General features: G+C 41.3%; 1 protein-coding gene across 1 annotated transcript in view; it reads left to right on the forward strand.

Annotated features, from left to right (window-relative positions):
* IRAG2 (inositol 1,4,5-triphosphate receptor associated 2) overlaps nt 1–22,124 on the forward strand; it is a 530,761-nt gene that overhangs the window by 492,674 nt on the left and 15,963 nt on the right. Inside the window, exon 38 of the mRNA XM_053719704.1 lies at nt 14,816–14,917. Within this exon, the coding sequence (XP_053575679.1) occupies nt 14,816–14,917 (102 nt within the window). The remainder of the gene's footprint in view (nt 1–14,815; nt 14,918–22,124) is intronic.

The raw sequence follows: 22,124 nt of genomic DNA on the forward strand, positions 1-22,124 counted from the left end.
AGGAATTTTTAGAATATAATTCCTGTGCTTTTTCTTGTGGTGTGTACTAGTTCTAGTTCATGAGGGGGAAAAGGTTTTACTGTAAGCACTGTGGAAACAGATGTTTGGATTTTGGGGCTTGTTTTTTAAATTATAAGACTGGTGGGTCTTATGTTTTACTGTCTATCAGCGCTTTATTATTTCATGCTTGGCGCTGGACTAAGGGCCTTCCGCTGTTATTGTAGTAGTAGTAATGAAGACAAAACATTTTTCTTTTTTTAATTTTAGCCTGTATGGTTCTCGTGTGCTTTATGGCCCCGCCTCCTCCTTGGTTAGTAAGAAGGCAGTGGCGCCATTTCTGTGTGTATAGTTGCGCTCATGTGACCCTCCGTGTTTTCAGAATGAGAACGGAGCGGTGGGGTCAGATTGTTCAGTTAGCCTTGTCTTGATATCGCTAAGGTTATTTTGGGGCTAAGCTGTTTTTTCTGGTTCCTGTTTGCATATGTAGGCAGACAGTATCTGTTCTATATTTTCAATGTATTTATTAATGTTCATGTGAAATGAAAGACAATAAGGACAGATTATGTTCAAATAAAAAGTTGACAAGGCCTGCTTGCAATTAAAATATATACGTTTTTTGTGACAGTGAAGTCTTAAAGATAAAACAATAAAGGTCTTTATTTAGCTGGCTGTTAATTGGAATTCATGTTTATGCAGCGCTGCGGAATCTGTTGGCGCTCTACAAATAACCGAAGATGATGATAATAATAATAATGCATGCTGATCTTTTGCAATACTGTATTATGGATTGATGGAACAGGGGGCTGTTCTTGACAAATCTTTTGCATGCCGATCGCCATTATCTTCTTTCACCTTGTTAGAGGATCTTGGGTTTTACATATATTTTTTATTGTACAGGAACAGGAGTTTTCTCCCCTTTAGAAAGATTGGGGGTTATCCTGTTTTTTGTTCTTAAAGTGATTAGTATTTTTTTCATTTTGCTCATTGATTTGTACTAGTCTCATGTTGCTCAGGATGCTGCTGTTTTGGCTATTCCACAGTTTTCTCCTTATTTTTCCCTATCCTTAATGGTGTCAGATGCGGTAAGATTGTTTTTGTAAGTTTTCTGCTAAATATGTTGCTATCCCTCATAAGTCTGATGTGGGAGCTTCTGAGGGTGATATATCTCTTTCGGACAGTAAATTGCCTTCATCTGATGCGTATCCTTCAGATTTTAAGCTTGAACACCTTATGGACAGTAAGGGGGTTTTGGCTAATTTGGGACGAAACTGATATGTATGTTGTTGTCCACCCTAGGAATCTAGTGAATTTTATAAATACTAGGATTCCTTTGTGGGAGGTTTTTCACAAGAATGGGAAAAGTCAGGGATTTCTTTTTTCCCTGTCTCCTGTATAAAAAAATAAAATTCCTGTTGTTGTCCCTATCTAATATCAGGGCGCACAGTGCCTAAGGTAGTAGGGCATTTCTACTCTGGCTAAGAGAACTACGATTCCTTGAGAGGATAGCTGTTCTTTTCAGGATCAATGGTCTAAGCTGGTGACTTACTTGGAAGTTTGTATTGCCACTGTGTCAAGTGCGGCATCATATTGGTGCAATGTCTTTTCTTATTCCAATTTGGTAGAGATTCCTTTGCAGCAGCACCAGTACAGTATTTAGGCCCTTAAAACAGCCAATTCTTTTTTTCTGATGCTGCCAATCTCAAGATATCTGCTTTGCTGTTCTAGTCGGAGGGGCGTTATTGACAGTGGATTTTCCTCTAAGTCCTAGTTTTTGGGGCATCCATACAAGGGTAAGACCTTTGTTTTGGTCCAGATCTGTCAGTTATAGTTCTGATATAAAGGATTTTGCCCCCATTCTGGTTTTGGTTCAAGTGGGGGGTTGATTCTCTCTGTCTTCTGACATGGATACGAGATGTTCCAGATAGTCTATGGACATTGTGCTTCAAAGTCTCTATTTAGTAGTCATTCCTTCCCTGCCTGAGGCAGGCTTTCTCATTTCAATTTTATCTACGGGCCAGATATAGTTCCAGTTCCTGTAAGAGAACAGGACCTAGGATTTTATCTTTTCTGTTTGAGGTTCCTGAAAAGAAGGGAATTTTGTCCTATAGCAGTCCTAAAGTATCTCAACAAGTTGTCTCAGGGTACTAGGAGGGTCAGTACATAGTGACCTTAGTCCTGGAGGACGCGCAATTTCAAGTTCCTGAGGTTTGCCTTTCTGTCAAACTTTTTCAGTTTGTGGCTCTTCCCTTTGGCCTTGCCATGGTTCTCAAAAGGAGCTGTATTGGCAGTGATCTGGTTCAGGGAATTGCTGTGTTGCCATTCCTGGACATCATAATGGTTCAGGTGCCATCTTTTCAAGCTGCTATATCTCTTTCTGAGATCTTATTGTCTCTTCATTCCTTGAATGGAAGTGTATCTAACAATAAGTTCCCTTGGTCCAACTACAGAGGTAGTTTCTTAGGGACAAGATTGGTTTTCCTATCTCTGAAATTATTTTTCACAGAGGTCAGGAGGTAGATGATTTTTTCTTTTTGCTTTTTTCGGCTCTCTTCTGTTTAGTCCTTCAGTGGCTCTATGTATGGAGGTAATGGTCTGATGGTTGCTTCATTGTTCATCATCTCTTTGCTCGATCCATCTGAGAGTCTGCGGTTATGCATGTTCAGATAGTGGACCGAGGCTCTTATGGTTTTGTCTTGGAATAGATCTTGATCTGTCGACATGAGATTATTTCCTGTGGATCAGAGAAGGAAGTTAATGGTGGAGCGCTCGCTTTGCTTGCAAAAGGTAGCGGGAGCTTTACTTGCTTTTTCCAATATTTTTTTGGCTTTCTCAAGTACATCTGTCTCGGGGCACATGCTTCCGGAGACTTTCCTATGTGTTTGACATGGTCACTAGCCTGTTGGGTTGGTGACTATGAACTTGGGAGGTGTCTGCTCTCCCCATATCCTTTTTGGAGTAGAGAGAGATCTACAATGCTTTTATGGCTTGGCCTCAGTTGTCTTTTCTGGTTTTCAGGTTCTAGTTGCACATTTTCATCCTGGGGGAACCTGGAGTTCCTTTGCCATGTTTGGCATGGTTTGTTCTCTATTCTCTTTTTTATATTGAAATAGTTTTTATTGTTCAATTTTCGAGGTCAAAACAGAAACAAATACATTCATAAAAGCATAGTTGTACAGGTGTATTTTTGAAAACCATCAACTTAAAGCATGGATCTTAACATTCTTGATAAAAGTGGATCCTGGCAACATAGTATTAATCATCTTTAGGTCTCCAAACAATCCACTCCAACCTGTATATTGTAATTACCTTCAGTTAGTAACATACCCTTCCCCCCCCTCCCCAACTAGAACCCTCCCCCCTCCCAGGAGGTGCCAGTATTGTGTTGTTTAAATCTATTAACTAACATACTATGACTCTATATATCGTTGCTATCTGCTTCTGCAGAGAGGATAACTACATGGGCAACTACTAGGGCTAAATTTAGATCTTCCTTAACTGATCCTTTCTTCCCCTCTTCTATCATTTTCCAGTTTATCTCAAACATTGTTCTGATCTCAGCAACCAATAGAACCAAACCTTCTGAAATTGCTCTGGCTGTCCCTGTGACCACGCCGCTATTTCTGACATGGTATATGTCTCTGTTATTTTTCCCACCACCTCCTGCCATGTGGGTACCCCCACCTTCCAGTGTCGGGCAATGCAGATTCTCAAGCAAGTGCAGAGGATTTTGATGAACTTGTTTATTGATGCATTGAATGGTTTCACCCTATCATGAAGTAATGCCTGTGCGATCGTGAGAGAAACTCTTTCTTCTAACAGATTGCTCACCAGCTCTGACAGTCTCCTCCATAGTGACTGTACTCCCTGACAATCCCACCACATGTGCCTAAATGTACCCCTTTCTTGACATCCCCTGTAACAGTTACCATTTAGCGTTGTGGCAAAGTGCGCTGTCCTTTCTGGTATCGGGTACCATCTAAACATCACCTTTATGCAGTTTTCTCTCATGTCTGCGCTAATCAATCCTTTGTATGAGTTTAGCATCAGTTCATTCCAGTCATCTGTCTCCCACGTCTCTAATGTGTCCCTCTCCCATCTCTGTCATGTCTAGCTTGGTATTGCGTTTAACCTTCTGAATTAATATAAAGATCCTAGATATCAATTTTTTCCCTCTAGAGGTCGCCATTACCATTCTCTCGAGTTCTGTAGGTTGGGTGGTCTGCTTATTTGACATGTACGTTGTGATCGCTGAACTGATCTGCAGGTATACAAACCAGTGTAGCTGTTCCGGCTCTATTTGGTCTCTAATATGATTAAACGAAAGTAGCTTGTGGTTAGATAAAAAGTCAGCCACCCTATACAGCCCCTTATTTGCCCATTTATCGACTATTTTCCTTAATTCGTTTGGCAGTAGGAATCTGACAGGTCTTGCCAATGAGTTTGGCTCACATAACCGCAGCCCTTTTGTGATCTTATTCCACTGCCTAATTGCTTCTAGTGTTATTGGCGATCTATATTCCCCTGGTTTGGTTATTGCTTCTAAGTCCCATAATATATCCTCTGCTTTCGAATTACCCGCAATCTCTGCTTCTATCGGTGGCCACACTAAACCATTGTTTTGTCTACCTAATACAACCGTCTGCGCCAGTCTTGAGGCCTGGTAATATTCCACTAAATTTTGAACCCCTACTCCCCCTACCTGTCTGTGCATTTTCAGCAAATGTGAGGCTATTCTCGGTCTACCTTCTCCACTCAAAAACTTCAAAATATCTGTTTGTAGTGCCTCAAGTTCCGGCAAAGGAATGCCAATCGGTATGGCTCTGAACAAGTACATCAGTCTAGGAAGGACATTCATTTTAATAGACATTAATCTCCCATACCAAGAGAATTTACCCTTTCTCCACTTCCTCAAATCTGCTCTAATAGCTTTGAAAACTGGGGTATAGTTCAATTTGTAGAGGTCCGTTAGGTTATCACCCACTTTAATTCCTAAATAAGTGATAAAGCACTTTGCCCAGGAGAATGCAAAATTTAATTCAATTGTTTTTTTAGTATGTGGCGGTAGATTAAGTGCTAGTGCTTCGCACTTATCGGAATTTAGTTTATATCCTGAGATCTCCGAGAAATCATTCAAAACTCTATAGAGTTGTGGCAATGAGCTCATCGGTTTGGTGATCGTCAATAAGACATCATCTGCGAACAGCATAGCTTTGTACTCTGAAGGTCCTATCTGCACTCCCGAGATTTCCTTTGTTTTCCTAATACATGCTGCCAGCGGTTCAATACAGATTGCAAAAATAAGCGGTGACAGCGGGCATCCCTGCCGTGTTCCGTTCATAATGGCTATCTGTCTTGACAGATATCCCGCTGCCCCCACCACTGTCTATTCTCTTTTTTAGAGTGTATATTAGGAGCGGTCTTCTTGAGCAGTCAGATTTTTTATTCCGGGGAGTGGGTTTTCCCGGAGGGTTTCTCCAGGCTTTTACATGGAAGGTACTGGAGTCGGAAATGGCAGTGCACCAAGTTTCCAGGTTATGTTTCAGGTTGAAGATTTGCAGGCTACTCTAATACCATGGTGGTTCCTTGGAATTTCTATCTGATGGCTCTCCTCCTCGAGTTTTTGTTCATATCAAATGGGAGTGAGCATCAGTATTTTTACGGTTCTCGCATAGTCTTGCAGGTTCTGGGTTTACCTAGCGAAGATGTTTTTCTTCCATCATGGTGGTTGTTCCTGTGGAAGGACCTTCTAGTTCAGCATCTTTTCTTTCAGACAACTTATTTTTCTCTAAAGCTTTCTGCTTGGAGATGGACTGTTTAGTTCTGTCTAAGCGTGTTTTTTTCTGATCGGTCATTGGTGTAAATTCCCTGATTGGTGTGGATCCAAGGACTATTCTTGGAAGTAGGGTCAGGATTTCTAGGGGTTTTTGCCCTTCTCCAGGTTGGTCTGGAGGACGGTTTGTCAGCCAGTTCTCTGAAGAGTCAGTTTTCTGTTTTATCCTTTTTTTTTTTTTTTTTACACAAGTGTCTGGTGGATGTGCCAGACGTGTTTTCTTTGGTCAGAATCTGGTTAGTATTAGGTCTGTTGAAGTCTGTTGCTCTTCTTGGAGCTTTTCCTTTGTTTTAAGGTTTTTGCAGCAGGCTCAGTTTGAGCCTTAGCATTCCATAAGATTTTTCTTGGAATTTTCTTTTGTTATACATTCTGCTCGGGGAGTTTCGGTACCCTGGGTTTTGCAGCATGATTCGTTTTATCATTTTTGGACAAGGTGGATTTTTTGTTTTTTCTAAGTGGAAATAATGTTTGGGAATTGTTGTGCCCTCTGTGTCCTCATTCTTATTTTTTGAGGTATGTGTGTGCACAATTTGGATATTGTGCAGGCTTCTGTTTTTGTTTGTTTTCTCTGTATAAAGAGACTACTGCTTCTTCTCTTTTTTTCTGGTTGAGAAGTTGTGTTTGTTTGCTTTTCAGACTGTGGGGCTGCAGTTTTCCTGAGAGAGTTATGGCTCATTATTTGAGGGTTGTCTCTTCTTTTTGGGCTTTCAAAATGAAGCTTCTGTGGAACATATTTGCAAGTCTGCCACTTTTTTTTTTCTTTGCATATTTTTTTCCTAATGTTGTCAAGATTGATTCTTTGTCTCAAATTGAGACTTCTTTTGGGGGTATAAAGGTTCTTCAAGCAGTGGTGCCTTCTGTTTAGGTTACCTGTCTTGTCCCTCCCTAAACATCTGTGTCCTCTAGCTTGGGTATTGGTTCCCACTAGTAATTGATGGTTCCGTGGACTCACTATATCTTAGGAAAGAAAACATAATTTATGCTTACCTGATAAATTTATTCATTTTCGGATATGGTGAGTCCATGGCCCACCCTTTATTTAAGACAGTTGTTTTTTTCTAAACCTCAGGCACCTCTACACTTGTCGTCTTTTTCCATTTTTCCTTCGGCCGAATGACTGGGGGTTATGGGTAAGGGAAGTGACATATTTAGCCGCTTTGCTGTTGTGCTCTTTGCCTCCTCCTGCTGGCCAGGAGTGATATTCCCACTAGTAATTGATGATTCCGTGGACTCACCATATACGGAAAAAAAGAAATTTATCAGGTAAGTTTAAATTTTGTTTTTGAGATCTTTTTCCCATTGAAATCTAACCGTCAAAACACATCTATCTGCCATCCCCCCGCAATTTATAATAAAAGTATTAACAACTTAACTGCCATGCCCCTACATCGCAATCTACCTATTGAAACTATAAACCCCTAATCCGCCATGCCCCCACACCGCAATCTACCTATTGAAACTATTAACCCATAATCCCCCATGCCCCCCCATCGCAATCTACCTATTGAAACTATTAACCCCTAATCCGCCATGCCCCCACAACGCAAATAACTAATCACTAAGCCCCCTAACCTAACACCTCCTTTACATAAATTAAAATAATCCTAAATTACAATAAAAATAAAAATCCTAACATTAATTTAAAAATTAAACCGAAGATTAAATTACAATAATTAAATCCAAAATTATAAAAAAATAAGTCTAAAATTACAGAAAAAAATAAACCAAATGATTCAAAATAAAAAAATGAAATCTAATCCCCAATAAAAATAAAGCCCCCCAAATAAAAACACACCCTAATCTAAGACTAAACTACCAATAGCCCTTAAAAGGGCCTTTTGTGGGGCTTTGCCCTAAAGTAACAGCTTTTTACCTAAAAATGACCCCCTAACAGTAAACCCCCCAACCCTCCAAATCCCCCAAAATAATAAAACCTAACACTAAAAAAAAACTTAAGCTACCCATGGCCCTTAAAAGAGCATTTGTATGGGCATTGCCCTTAAAAGTGTATTCAGCTCTTTTGTGCCCATTAAATTAACAAAGTCCTAATCTAAAAAAAAAAGTCTAACCCCCCCCAATAGGTACTCACCGTTCCTGAAGTCCGGCGGAGGTGGTCTTCTTCCAGGCGGCGATATCTTCATCCAGCTTGGGGACATCTTCTATCTTCATCCAGGACCAAGGCGACGCGGAGCAGAGGTGCCCGCGGAACCATCCAGCGCATAGCATCCTTTTTGTACAATCACTGCCGCACACAGAAGATTGAATACAAGGTACCCGTTTAAAAATGACATTCTTCAAATTCAAATCAGCCAATAGGATGAGAGCTACTGAACTGATTGGCTGATTTGAACAGGATGCTACACGCTGGATGGCTCCGTGGTCGCCAGTCCTGTTCCGCGGTCGCCTTGGTCCTGGATGAAGATAAGAGGTCCCCATGCTGGATGAAGATATTGTCGCCTGGAAGAAGACCTTCTCCGCCGGACTTCAGGAACGGTGAGTACCTATTTGGGGGTTAAACTTAAGCTTTATTTTTGTTTTTTTGTTTGGTTTATTTTTTTAGATTAGGACTTTATTTTAATGGGCACAAAAAAGCTAAATGCCCTTTTACGGGAAATGCCCATTTATGGGCAATCGGTAGCTTAGGTTTTTTTTTAGTGTTGGGTTTTATTATTTTGGGGGGGTTTGGTGGGTTGGGGGATTTACTGTTAGGGGTTAATTTTTATTTTTAGGTAAAAGAGCTGATTGCTTTAGGGCAATGCCCTACAAAAGGCCCTTTTAATAGCTATTGGTAGTTTATTCTTAGATTAGGGGGTATTTTTATTTTGGGGGACTTTTTATTTTTATAGGGGTATTCAATTAGGTTTAAAAAAAAAATTGGATCATTTGGTTTATTTTTTTCTGTAATTTTAGACTTTATTTTTTGTAATTTTAGATTTGATTATTGTAATTTAATCTTCGGTTTAATTTTTAAATTTAATTGTAATTTAGGATTATTTCCATCTAAAGGGGAGGAGAGTCCATTTAAGAACCTGGCCACCAGGAGGAGGCAAAGACACCCCAGCCAAAGGCTTAAATACCTCCCCCACCCCCCAGTGATTCTTTGCCTTTCATCACAGGAGGACGGCAGAGGAGTTCCGAAGATCGGAGTAGTCTCTTATGGAGGGTAGTACTCTTCGGAATGGGACTGGAGTTTTAAGTAGTCCTGTCAGCCTCTCAGTGAGAGCCTGGGTGACAGTTAGAGTCCGGAGATGCAGGGAGAGTCTTTCTGCGAAACCATCCCGACTCATATTAACTCCACATGCAATCAGCGTTGACGAGTTTTGCTGCCTGCTTTTTACACTCAAGTCCATGTCAGGAGCGAGGCTACTAACCTGTTGCACTTGAAGGGCGGTGTTCCTGTTCCACAGCGTAGATTCTGGTAAGATTGTTTCATTTTTATTGCATAATGATAACACGGGCAAATGGTGGTATCGAAAGTAATCCATGCCTTACCACGTTCTGCTAAGTGCAAGCGTAGGGCGTATTGTGGCGCCCCGGGCCCAGGGGTTGTCTACGCCTGCGGAAACTTCTGAGACAACATGCGATGATGAGGCCCACTCCGATTTTTCGGAGGAGGCCCCTTCTGGGTTGGACTCCGTATCATCTAAACCTCAGGCTGCGGAGGAGCCTGACTTTAGGTTTAGGATGGAAAATTTACACTTTTTGCTGAAACAAGTGCTTGCTACTCTGGAAGTTCCGGAACCGAAACTTCCAGAAGAACCTGTGATTCCTAAACTTGATAAGGTATATGAAGACAGGATGGTGCCTCAGGCCTTCCCAGTTCCTGTTAAGATGGCAAATATTATTAAGAATGAATGGGAGAGATTAGGTTCTTCCTTTTCCCCTTCTTCCTTTAAGAAACTGTTCCCCATCCCGGACTCTCAGCTGGAGCTGTGGGGTACTGTCCCTAAGGTGGATGGTGCTATCTCCACACTCACGAAGCAGACAACTATTCCCCGGAGGATAGTTCGTCGTTTAAAGAGCCCATGAATAAAAAGTTGGAAAACAAGTTAAGGAAAATGTTTCAACACAAAGGGTTTGTTTTTAGGCTGTAGATGTGGTCGCCGGAGCTGCAACATATTGGTATGAATCCCTGTGTGAAATGATCAAGGGGGAGACTTCCATCGACGAGATGCAGGACAAGATTAAGGTGCTGAAGATCGCTAATTCTTTCATATGTGATGCCAATATGCAAATTATTTTTTAGCTCGCAGGGCTCTGTGGCTAAAGTCTTGGTCTGCGGACATGACCTCTAAGTAGAGTCTGTTGTCCCTGCCTTTTCAAGGAAAGATTCTGTTCGGTCCAGGATATGATTTGATCATATCCACGGTTACGGGAGGCAAGGGAACTTTCCTACCGCAGGATAAGAAGACTAAGCCTAAAGGATCCACTTTTCGTCCTTTTCCTGCAGACGAGGCCCAGCGCCAGCAGCCCGCCGTGAAAGCGGACCAGTCCAAGGGAACTTGGAAACCGGCTCATTCTTGGAACAAGTCTAAGCAGAGCAAGAAGCCTGCCAAGACAAAATCATCATGAAGGGGTGGTCCCCGACCGGTCTCTGAACCAAGGGGAAGATTAGCTCTCTTCTCAGAACATGGTTGCAAGACGTTCAGGATCCTTGGGTTCTGGACGTTGCCGCCCAGGGCTACAGGATAGGGTTCAGATCCCATCCGCCCAGGGGCAGATTCCTCCTATCAAACCTGTCTTCAAGACCGGAAAAGAGAGCAGCCTTTCTAGAATGTGTGAGAGCTCTCTCCTCTCTAGGTGTCATTGTACCAGTACCCCAAGCAGAAAGTGGTCTAGGGTACTATTCAAATCTTTTTGTTGTTCCAGAGGAGGAGGGCACGTTCCGCCCGATTCTGGACCTAAAGTGTTTAGACAGGTTTCTGAGTGTTCCATCATTCATAATGGAAACAATCAGATCTATTCTGCCCCTAGTTCAAGAGGGACAGTTCATGACAACCATAGACTTGAAGTACGCTTACCTTCATGTGCCAATTCACTGGGGCCACTTCAAGTCCCTGAGATTTGCGTTTCTGGACCAACACTTCCAGTTTGTGGCCCTTCCCTTTGGTCTGGCGATGGCCCCGAGACTCTTCACGAAGGTTATGGGGGCTCTACTTGTGGTGGCCAGAGCTAGAGGCATTGCTGTGGCACCCTATCTGGAGGACATCCTAGTCCAGGCGCCGTCACTCAGTCTCGCAGAGGATCATTTGAAGGCTCTTCTTCTTTTGCTCCAATCTCACGGATGGAAGATCAACTCAGGAAAGAATTCCCTAATTTCCAGCAACAGGGTGGAGTTCCTGGGTACGATAATAGATTCTATTTCCATGAAACATTTTCTCACAGACCATCGACGCAGGAAGATTGCCTCCTCTTGTCTTGCCCTTCAGTCCTCTTCAAGACCCTTGGTTGCTCAGTGTATGGAGGTGATCGGACTCATGGTTTCCAGCATAGACGTCATTCCATTCGCCATGGGGACATCCTTCTTGAGACCGTCCTGGGAGATTGTGACCATGGACGCAAGTCTGGCAGGATGGGGAGCTGTTTGGGGTGCCAGGATGGCACAAGGAAAATGGTCCCGGGAGGAGTCTCTGCTTCCGATAAATATTCTGGAACTCTGAGCAATCTACAATGCTCTAAAGGCGTGGCCTCTTCTGTGGTCGTTCAGATTCCAGACCGATAACATTACCTCGGTGGCTTATATCAACCACCAGGGGGGTACGAGGAGCTACCTAGCTATGAGGGAGGTGTCTCGGATCTTGGAGTGGGCGGAGTCCCACAGCTGCTCACTCTCAGCGATTAACATTCCAGGTGTGGACAACTGGGAAGCAGACTTTCTCAGCAGGCAATCCTTCCATCCGATGGAATGGTCTCTTCACCCCGAAGTGTTTGCGGAGATATGTCTCAGGTGAGGAACGCCGGAGATAGACCTCATGGTGTCCAGACTCAAAAGCAAGCTACCCCGATACGTGTCAAGGTCCAGGGATCCCCAGGCAGAGCTAATAGATGCCTTAGTGGTGCTTTGGTGGTTCAGCCTAGCTTACATTTTACTATTGTTACCACTTTTACCTCGTGTAGTGGTACGCATCAAACAGGAGCGAGCTTCGGCCATTCTGATTGCTCCATCGTGGCCATGGAGGACGTGGTTTGCCGATCTGGTGGGGATGTCATCCTCTTCGCCGTGGATGGTTACCCTGTTGCAGGGATCTGCTGGAACAGGGCCCCTTTCAACATCAAAATCTCGATTCTCTGAGGCTGACTGCATGGTGATTGAACGCCTAGTCTTGGACAAGAGAGGCTTTTCGGAAAGTGTAATTGATACTCTCATTCAGGCAAGGAAACCAGTCACTCGTCGCATCTTCCATAAGGTGTGGAGGACTTGTCCTGGTGTGAGAAGCATGGATATCCTAGGCATAAGATGAAGGTATCCAGGATTCTGTCCTTTCTCCAAGACAGCTAGTTCCTTAAAGGGACAGATTATTGCATAGGAGACTTGCTGAACTACCTGACATCTAATCCTTTGTTCAGGCTCTGTCTATAATCAGGCCTGTCTTTAGACAGTCTGCTTCCCGATGGAGCTTAAACTTGGTCCTTAAGGTTTTGCAGAGGGTTCCGTTTGAACCTATGCATTCCATTGACATTAAGATTCTGTCCTGGAAGGTTCTCTTCCTGTTGGCCATTGCATCAGCACGCAGAGTAGCTAAACTGGCTGCCTTGCAATGTGAGCTGCCTCATCCGGTTTTTCATGCGGATAAGGCTGTGCTTCGCACTGGTTTGAGGTTTCTTCCCAAGGTGGTGTCTAACCGTAACATCAATCAGGAAATAGTGGTTCCTTCTTTGTGTTCTAACCCTTCTTGTTCTAAGGACAGGTTACTTCATAATCTGGATGTAATTCGTGCCCTGAAGTTCTATCTTCAGGCTACGAAGGATTTCAGACAGTCTACATCTCTCTTTGTGGTTTATTCAGGGAAGCGCAAGGGGCAGAAAGCCTCTTCTACTGCTTTGCTCTTTTGGTTGAGGAGCTTGATTTGCTTGGCCTATGGGACTTTCGGGACATAAGCCTCCTCCGAGGATCATGGCTCATTCGACTAGAGCTGTGGCTTCTTCTTGGGCCTTTTAAGAATGAGGCCACTATGGAGCAAATTTGTAAAGCGGCTACCTGGTCTTCCTTACACACTTTTTACAAATTGGACGTTTTTTGCTTCTGTGGAAGCTGTTTTTGGGAGAAAGGTTTTGCAGGCTGTGGTGCCCTCAGATTAGGGTCTGCCTTTTCTCTCCCAGTTTCATTTAGTGTCCTCTAGAGTTTGGGATTATGTTTCCAACTGTAATGAAGCCATGGACTCTTCTCCCCTTTTAGATGGAAAACATAAATTATGCTTACCTGAAATTTTAATTTCCATCGAGGGGAGGAGAGTCCACGGCTCCCGTCCGTATCTCTGATGGGCGGAGCTAAATTTCATTTATCTTCTGGCACCATTTATACCCTATTTCTCCTACTGTTCCTTATTTCCTCCGCAGAATGACTGTGAGGGAGGTGGGGGAGGTATTTAAGCCTTTGGCTAGGGTGTCTTTGCCGCCTCCTGGTGGCCAGGTTCTTAATTCCCAACAGTAATGAATGAAGCCGTGGACTCTCCTCCCCTCAATGGAAATGAAATTATCAGGTAAGCATAATTTTGTTTTTAATTTATGTAATGGGGGTTAATTTAGGGGGTGTTAGGTTAGGGGGCTTAGTTATTAGTTATTTGCGTTGTGGGGGCACGGTGGATTAGGGATTAATAGTTTAAATAGGTAGATTGCAATGTGGGGGATGGCGGATTAGGGGTTAATAGTTTAAATAGCTAGATTGTGTTATGGGGGCATGGCGGTTTAGATGTTAATAACTTTGATACTTTGTGATATGGGGGTTGGCGGATTAGGGGTTAATACATTTATTAGTTATTGCAGTGGGGGGGTTGCAGTTAAGAAGTAGATATTGCGCATGCGTTAGGTGTTTGATTTAAACAGCGTGTGACGGGGAACATATACGCGCCGCCGTATATGCGATCAAGTGTAGTGTAAGGTCAGGTTACCATAACAACCTATTAATGTTTTAGAAATCTGGCATTGGGTGGAAGCGTTAACACAACGCTAACTTACACCTACATGAAAAGAGCGACTGCACGCAAAGCAGAAACTATTTCAATGGAAACTTAGTAGTAAAATGGAGCCATGAATGACTTTTAGCTGTCTGCCGCTTCCGTAGCTTACGGCTCCATTTTTAACGGCTCAATGGAAACAAGCTCTTTGTTTCCAAGAAGCTGTGGAATTAAAAGGGACATTCCAGCCAAAATTGGAATCCACATGGGTGCATTTGTTTTGAATAGAAGCATTTTTGTAGTAATCATGTATTAGCAAAAATGCTTCTAATAGAAGCCATAGCTGTTTCAAAAGTGTATTTAAGTATGCACTGTGCAACAGGATTTTAGCCTAAGGTGCTTATACCATCTGGTAATGACAGTTTGTTAATTGCTGACATGATACAAATTCCACTGGCACTCTGAGCCGCTGCAGTATTTAAAATACTGGTGCACTGAGAATATCTAAATATGCTTCACGTGCAGAGAAAAATGTTGACACTAAAACAGTGCTAACTTTTACTAAAAGCATTTTTGTGAATACTTGTATATTGCAAATATGTTTCTATTCAAAGATATAATTCATCTATATGCATTTAAATGTTGACTGGAATGTCCCTTTAACAAAAAGCAGGTGTGATGGTGACTGGTGTTCTTTGTGATTCATCTTAGAGTCCATTGTCTCTATATCAAGTCTCTTGTGATCTGGGACATGCTGTGTAGCCTATGGACTGAGAAGTGTCACAGCTGTAACTAAAACTCACACAAGCATTTACTTCTAGTTTATAAAGCTAACAATCTAACGTTAGTGTGCGCTTTCTTTCTTTTGTAGCGATGAAAAGAACCTAGAAGAAGCAGATCATGCAACTGAAGAAAAAATTAGAAAGTTAAGTGTTCTGGAAAAATATCCTTTTCCAGAGAAGAAACATTCTGTGTAAGTATTAGAGGTAAATTCTTTCTGAGCTTGAAGACGGGCTGTGTAAAACGTAAATTAATTTAGCTTCACAACACAGACAATAAAACAAACTTTTTAGTATAAAGCTTTTTTTTTTTTTTTTTTTAAAGGAATTTTTATTTGCCGTTGACAAGTTTAATTTTAATATAAATATACAAGAATTGCCATTAAAATGAACAAATGTTTTGTAAATATGTACCTCTTTCTCCCTTTCTATATGTTCTATTCCTTGCTCTCCTAGGTCTATTTACTAATGTCTGTCACTTCCCCTCTAGCTTCTGTCACACTCTTGTAGAATATCAGTACTGGTGTGCATCTGAGTTGGTGGGTGCCCCCTACATATATTATCCTGCTTGAGTCCGTTCAGTTTCTATTTGGGAAAAATAGACTAAGAAGTGTAATTTCACTTCCTACTGGTGTCAGGGACCCAGCCTTTGAATACATTTACACTTATTCCTATAGTGGATTTATGGACTGGTGGACTTTCATACACTACTCCCTGCTAGTTACTCACCCTGTACAACATGATCCCTCACCATCCTGCATGATCATGTAGGAGGGGTGGGTTAACCAGCCATATTTTCCAAAAGTCCCAAATCTTCCAGGAAATTACTGGGATTTTGCTTTTTGTCCTGTGTATTGTCCTGGGAATTGTTCTGGAGATTCAGGCTGCCCTGCTGCTTCTTATCCTCCAATCCTTGATATGTTGATGATACATGAGAAGATCTGCTTAGGGCTCTACAAGTTAGTTTACAACATACCCCCTCCATGGTCCACCCCATCCTACACTCCCGGTGTTCTAAGCTGCATCCTGAATCAACAATGCCAGTGTTCTGTTGAAATTTGCTCCCTCGTCGAGATTTACTACCTTCATGTGTGCATGCGCGCAATGACTTAATCGCACTCCACGTATGTTTAAAAACAATTTGCGAAATTGAGTAGCAAATTTTGATAGAGAGGATAATTAATCATCCTATTCATTCTTAAAGTGGCCATGGACATGCGCAGTTAAATATGGTGGTAGCAAATTTCGATAGGGGGTAATTTGTCATTCAATTACACAAAGTTTTTCAACCACTTGGTTACAGCTCAATATGTCATCAAAAAATTCAATAAAGCGTCTCTCAACCTCCCCAACACTTGTTAAATTTTTTAATTTTTTTATTTGAGGTTTGACATAAACACATAGAAAGGCATACATATTATATGAATTCCATAGTACACAGCAACAATAAAATACAGAACTCATTTTGTAGAATGATTAAAATATACAATCTATACTTCTCAGGGAAAACCAAGAGCAAATAATACTGTATATATGGTCTGCCTTATGTTCTGTATACCTCCAAAATGGCTCAGGTCACTTTTTTACCCCAACAGTAAATGTTAATGATATTGGGGGTGTCTGATCTAAGAGACCACTTTTGGGTCTCAGCAGCCAAACCTCAGTTTTAAATTTAATTTAAACTCAAAACAGTCATAACTGAAAGGGGGTGTGGAAATATAATACAAATACACATGATATGTAAAGCAGATAGCATTACAATCCCTATGTACATACTATACCACTATATATTATAATAGATAAAACTAAGCATTTGGGCTGTATATAAAGGAGTGAATATTTAGCAACCTGAGAGTCTGTGTTACGTGGAGAACATGTTGTAATAGTGAAACTAACAGCTTGTGGTACAATGGGGCCGTATCGCTAAGTCACTTAATAGGAAAAGAAAAAAAAAAACACTTTAATTCCACGTTAGGCTAGGTCTACTGCCAATCAAACCAGACATATCAGATTCATGCTGGCGGATCCCCTCCAGTTTGGATTATTGGCCATACTTGTTAATATTTTAATATGCATGTTATATAGCTAACTCTGTCCCCTGGATAGAAGGCTTGAGGGACACTTGCCAAGGGAATCACTGTAGTCACTGCAGTGGCTAAAATCTGGTGTTATCCTTAGCAGAGCAGATTACCGTGGATACTCCTAGAGGAGATTGAGGATCACATTCAATCTCTGAAACTGGCAAATGCCTTTGTCAGGGATGATATTCTACAGATTATTCACATCAATGCTAAGAACGCAAGCTTTACAGTTATGGCCAGGAGGGCTTTGTGACTCAAGGCGTGGTCTGCGGACAACTTCTGAGTCTCGGCTTTTATCCTTGTCCTTTAAGGGCAAGTCTCTCTTTAGTCCAGGTCTAGACTCTAATATTGCTACGGTTACAGGTGGCAAGGGAGCATTCCTACTACAAGATAAGAAATCTAAGTCTAAGAATCATTCGGGGGAGTGTTTTCGTTCCTTTTGTCCGAACAGGAGTCAGAGTGTTGCAGAGACACTCAAGGGCGACCTGGAAGACACTCAGGGGTGGAAAACAAAAATAATGATAAAAATGCGCTATACCTCAAAATAATGTTAAATATGTTTGCAATAAGTTTGCAGATATGTCCTTGTTGTTAATATAAAAATTGCAAATTGCAATGTTTCAATTTGATCGGATGGTAAAAAGAAACAGTACCTCTGATGGAAGGTAAAACCAATACGACTTCCTATGCTCAGGGATATTTAGCAATGTTATTACAAATGATTCCAAGTTGATTCCAAATGATTAGTTTCTGGGATCCCTTTGGTTCCAGGGAAAAACACTGCGCCCAAGCCTTGCTGCCTTTAATCCAGCCTGGTATTCCCAAACCAGGGCTTCGTATGCAGGAACAGATGTATATGTAAAGAGAAAAGATGGCGCAAAAGGCAGGACTCAAGTGAAAGCGTTTAATGACACAATATATTACACATACATATATGCACTTACAAGATTAAAATGAATTTGCTGCAATTAGGAGGATCATAGGTGGTACAGATCTTATTGCTTCCCACAGCCGGCTTGTTGTGAATGCCGAGCGCTGCTGCACTGGATATGACTGGCAGGTAAATCCAGATACCTTGTCAGCAAGTCCTGTGGCTGTTGTGAGTGCAGGATACCGAAACCTCTGTTCCAACCTAAATTGTCAGTTCAATACCCTGACGCGTTTCCCCCGGTCAGCGGCCGGTCTTCTTCAAGAGGGATAAAAATGGATATGTTGAAATGAGCGCTCTTCGTTTTTAAGTCCGGATAATCCAATCAGAATTCAGAGGTGTGTATAGGAGCGCCTATCATGATTCTCAGAGCATCAAGCTGAATTTATCCAATCCGGGCTCAGAGGTGTGAGCGGGAGCTCCTGTAAGATTGCTCCTTACATAAAATCAGGCCGGTGTTAATGCCCGTATGGTTCTAAAGTGACAGTACTCAAGGGCTAAAACAGCATAGTTGCCGTATTAAAACGATCATGTTAGTGATATTACAAATAAAATAATATAAAAACAATAATTAAATATTACATTGCTATATTAAGACAATTGATAAAACAAATGAGATTAAATTCATTCCTATGTTTGATAATAAATAATATTCACGATTTTTAAAACTTTTCAATAAACATTGCTAATGATTATAGGGATTCATTTGCAGTATATAAGTTTCTTACACACACGATTAGGACCTGTCATATGTAGTATGGATGATTGTTCAAACTAACTAAGCATATTGCTCAAATATATCTTTTATTAAAGTTGATTAAAAAAACAAAGTGTTGAAAAAATGCTATTTTGTGGAGAGGAAGAGGAGGAGCAAGTGCATAGAGCAGGCTCTGATCCCCTGCAGCTGGTCTAGAGGCGGTTGATTCGCGCCAGTAAACCTACAGTGTACTAGGAGAGAGGGAAAGCTCTCTTCTGGTAAAACTCTGCAGCCAGCTATTGAAAATTCTCTGGTGTATCCTCCATTAGCGTGTTTTTGGTCAACTACGCTATAAAGAACTTTCTTACCCGGAGCTGAAATTTAGGTGGTTGTACAAGTAAGCTCCATAAAGGGTAAAACATCCATCCTAAGACAACCTCCCCCTCTCACCCTCTAAAGTGAGAGGGGAGAATAGCTTGACTGGCTCACAAGAAAGTAATGCCGGAACTTGTAAAATAGCCCCCACTCACCCCAACATCGGCAGTTAACTTATACAAAACTACTTGCCAAGGCGTGTGTCCTGTGAGAGGTCAAAACCTGTTGGGGAACCCATCGGTCTGTCTGTCCCTCCCACCCACCGGTGCTGCGTGTGGGAGATCGAGACTACGCAGATCGTGTGTCCCGGTTGTGGAGACCTGGTCCTCCAGCTGACAATTTCCGGTTGTAGATCCGGTGCAGAGGAGACGCGCGCTGGAGCAAGGCTGCTTGGGTACATTCCTCCCTAGAGCTTGAGTCCCTGTGTTTGGAGCGCTGACCGCCGGTTGCTCTCCCCGCCCACCGGTGCTGCGCGCGGGGAGCCGGCAGACCTCCTTGTTCTAGGGGATTTGCTGCAGCGGGGCTATTCTCCTGTTATCGGCCCCTTACTGAATGGGAAGTGAGAAGGGCTGTACACCTACAGACGGATACAAGCTCAAGACGGACCAACCATGGAAACTATTTTGAAAGATCCACATCAGCAGCTTGAAGTAACTTTGCACCCAACAGGTTGTTCTATGGACAGATTCAAAGTCGGGCCGAGGTAAATCTGCTGGAGGGGTGAGTGGTAGGCAACAGTGGATTGCTTGTCATGTTTTTTTTCTTTTGTTGCTTTTGTTGTTTTTTTTCTCTTTTTAAATAAGAGAGGGGAAGGAAAAAGGGAAAAGAAAACATTGGACTGCATGTTACACTTATAATCATCAACATACAACGGGGTCTGCTCCTTAAATTGTTGTTAACTTCAGGCATTGAAGATTAGTTCATCGTTCCCTAACAAGGAGTAAAAACTCAAAACCCACAACTGTGAACTGGAGGAGCTTGAACGTTTATAAAAAAGTGTACAGGGAAACAAAACTAAACATGAATATAAATGGACTATATATACATGTAGCCACAGAATTTGGCTTAAACTAGAAGTTACTTGTTATTTAGCATTAGCATTTGCGTGTATTTCTCTCTTCTCTGTTTTTCTTTTTTTTTTTGTTTTTTCCTCCCTTTGAAACCTGAGAAGTTTTTTTAATTTTTACTACAACAGAAGAGGGAGGAGGGAGAGGAGAGAGAGAGGGAGGGGGAGGAAGGGGGAAGAGAAGCACACTCTGGTGATCTGTTGTTGTTAAAACATATATTTAATTCAGTGGGCTGGAATAAGTATTGTTAACATAGGTTTGGCAAATTGGTCAACAATAAGTGAATAATAATGAAGTACCAAGCTCTATTAATATAAAAAATATATTGAATTAGAAAACGCATAACTGTATTGAATAGAGAAGAAACCAGCAATTCATAACGTTATCCCCAGCTCAGAAAGGGGGGAGAGAGAGGGAGGAGAGAGGAGGGAAGAAAAATAATTAAATTATAGGTACATATAGCAATATATAAATAATTTAAAACTTCATTGCTATTTTTCTTTTTCTGACTAAGAAAGAAGTGTAAATAACCCTTAAAGTATAATTACTAGACCTGAAACTTTTAATATTTGGTTAAGACTGCCGAAACAAGGCATAGAATACTATTAGGATTGATAATTTACAAGCGCAATAATTTGAGAGTTACTAAAGTTACTATAATTATCATTCTAACAGGAGCTAAAGAACAAATATAACTGGGGCCTAAATTATTGCCATTGTCCAGTCTTCTATCACATAAAAACACTAATTAGCACTCTAAAGTGTGTGACACTTTACTTTTTTTTTTTTTTTTTTCACATTCACTTTTTTTCTTTTTTTTTTTTTTTTTTTTTTTTCCCTCACTACACTTTTTGTTTTTGTTTTTCACAAATAAAGACCCTCTCCTCCTGAAGAGAGAGGAGGAGAGAGAGGAGAGGGGAGAGAGAGAAAGGGAGGCAAGAAGGGAAAGCACATTTAATATTAACAACTATCCTGAATTATAGGATATATCCCATCACGTATATGGATAAATTCATCACTTCACCTACAGTCACAAACAGACCCAATCTAGACATGGCAAAACAAAGGGAGCGTAGAAATAAAAATATCACTGAGACCTCAGCAGAAATACACCCTGAACACTCAGGTACTAAGGCTCAAAATCAGAAGACGGCACAAGAAATGCAACTATTAGTGACTAATATACTAGAAGCCATAACCCCTAAATTTGACTCATTAAAAATAGAGATTAAACAAGACATTCTATCACTGACAACAGAAGTAAGACAGTTCTCTAACAGACTTGTGGAAGCCGAACAGAGAATCTCTGATTTGGAAGACGTAACAAATGCATACATACCAAAATTTGAAAGTAATCAGGATGAAATAATTAAAATTAAAGCTAAGCTAGATGATATCGAAAACAGGTCTAGACGAAATAACTTAAGAGTTATTGGTTTTCCAGAGTCCATTCAAGATGTAGATCTTATGAAACTAATGACACAAATCCTACCCCAATTACTAAAAATACCTCCACCCCAACCAACAGTCATAATTGAAAGAGTACACAGACTGGGGAGATTAAATGAAAATGTGAGGGACCCTGCAAGACCAAGACCAATTATAGCGAGGTTCCTGAATTTTCAGGATAAAGAGTTATATCTGCAAAATTATCGCAAAAATCAGCCAATTATCTATAAAGATATTAAGATCTTGCTCTTCCAGGATTTCTCTATTGAAACCTCCAGAAAACGAAGGGAACTCTCGCCAGTCTGTGGAAAGATGATAAAAGCAGGGTGGAAGGCCACGGTCATATATCCAGCTAGACTAAAAGTGCTGATCGATGGTCACACTTTCTTCTTTGACTCAGCGGTAGAGGCAGAGAAGAAACTTGTGGAACACGGAATTACAGAATAATAAAGCACCATGAGTAATAACTATATATCTAGAATTTTTTCAACAAAGGGGATTAACAAATTGTATAAGCTTCATTTCCCCTATACCCCAGAAATAGAGAAACAAAATATGGATGATTATTTAATTCAAGTTTTTTTTTTTTTTTTTCTCTCTCTCTTCCATCTCTCTCCTCCTTTCTTCGTCCTCCCACCCCTTCTCTATAAAACAGTAAAATAAAATGAATGGATTGATTAGGTTCACTTCGTGGAATGTAGGAGGCATAACCTCACCCATAAAACGCAAAACAATACTAACACATCTTAAAAAACTTAAAACAACAATTGGCCTTATACAGGAGATGCATCTGAATTCAGAGGA

This window comes from Bombina bombina, chromosome 6 (assembly GCF_027579735.1).
Source record: "Bombina bombina isolate aBomBom1 chromosome 6, aBomBom1.pri, whole genome shotgun sequence".
Lineage (NCBI taxonomy): Eukaryota > Metazoa > Chordata > Amphibia > Anura > Bombinatoridae > Bombina > Bombina bombina.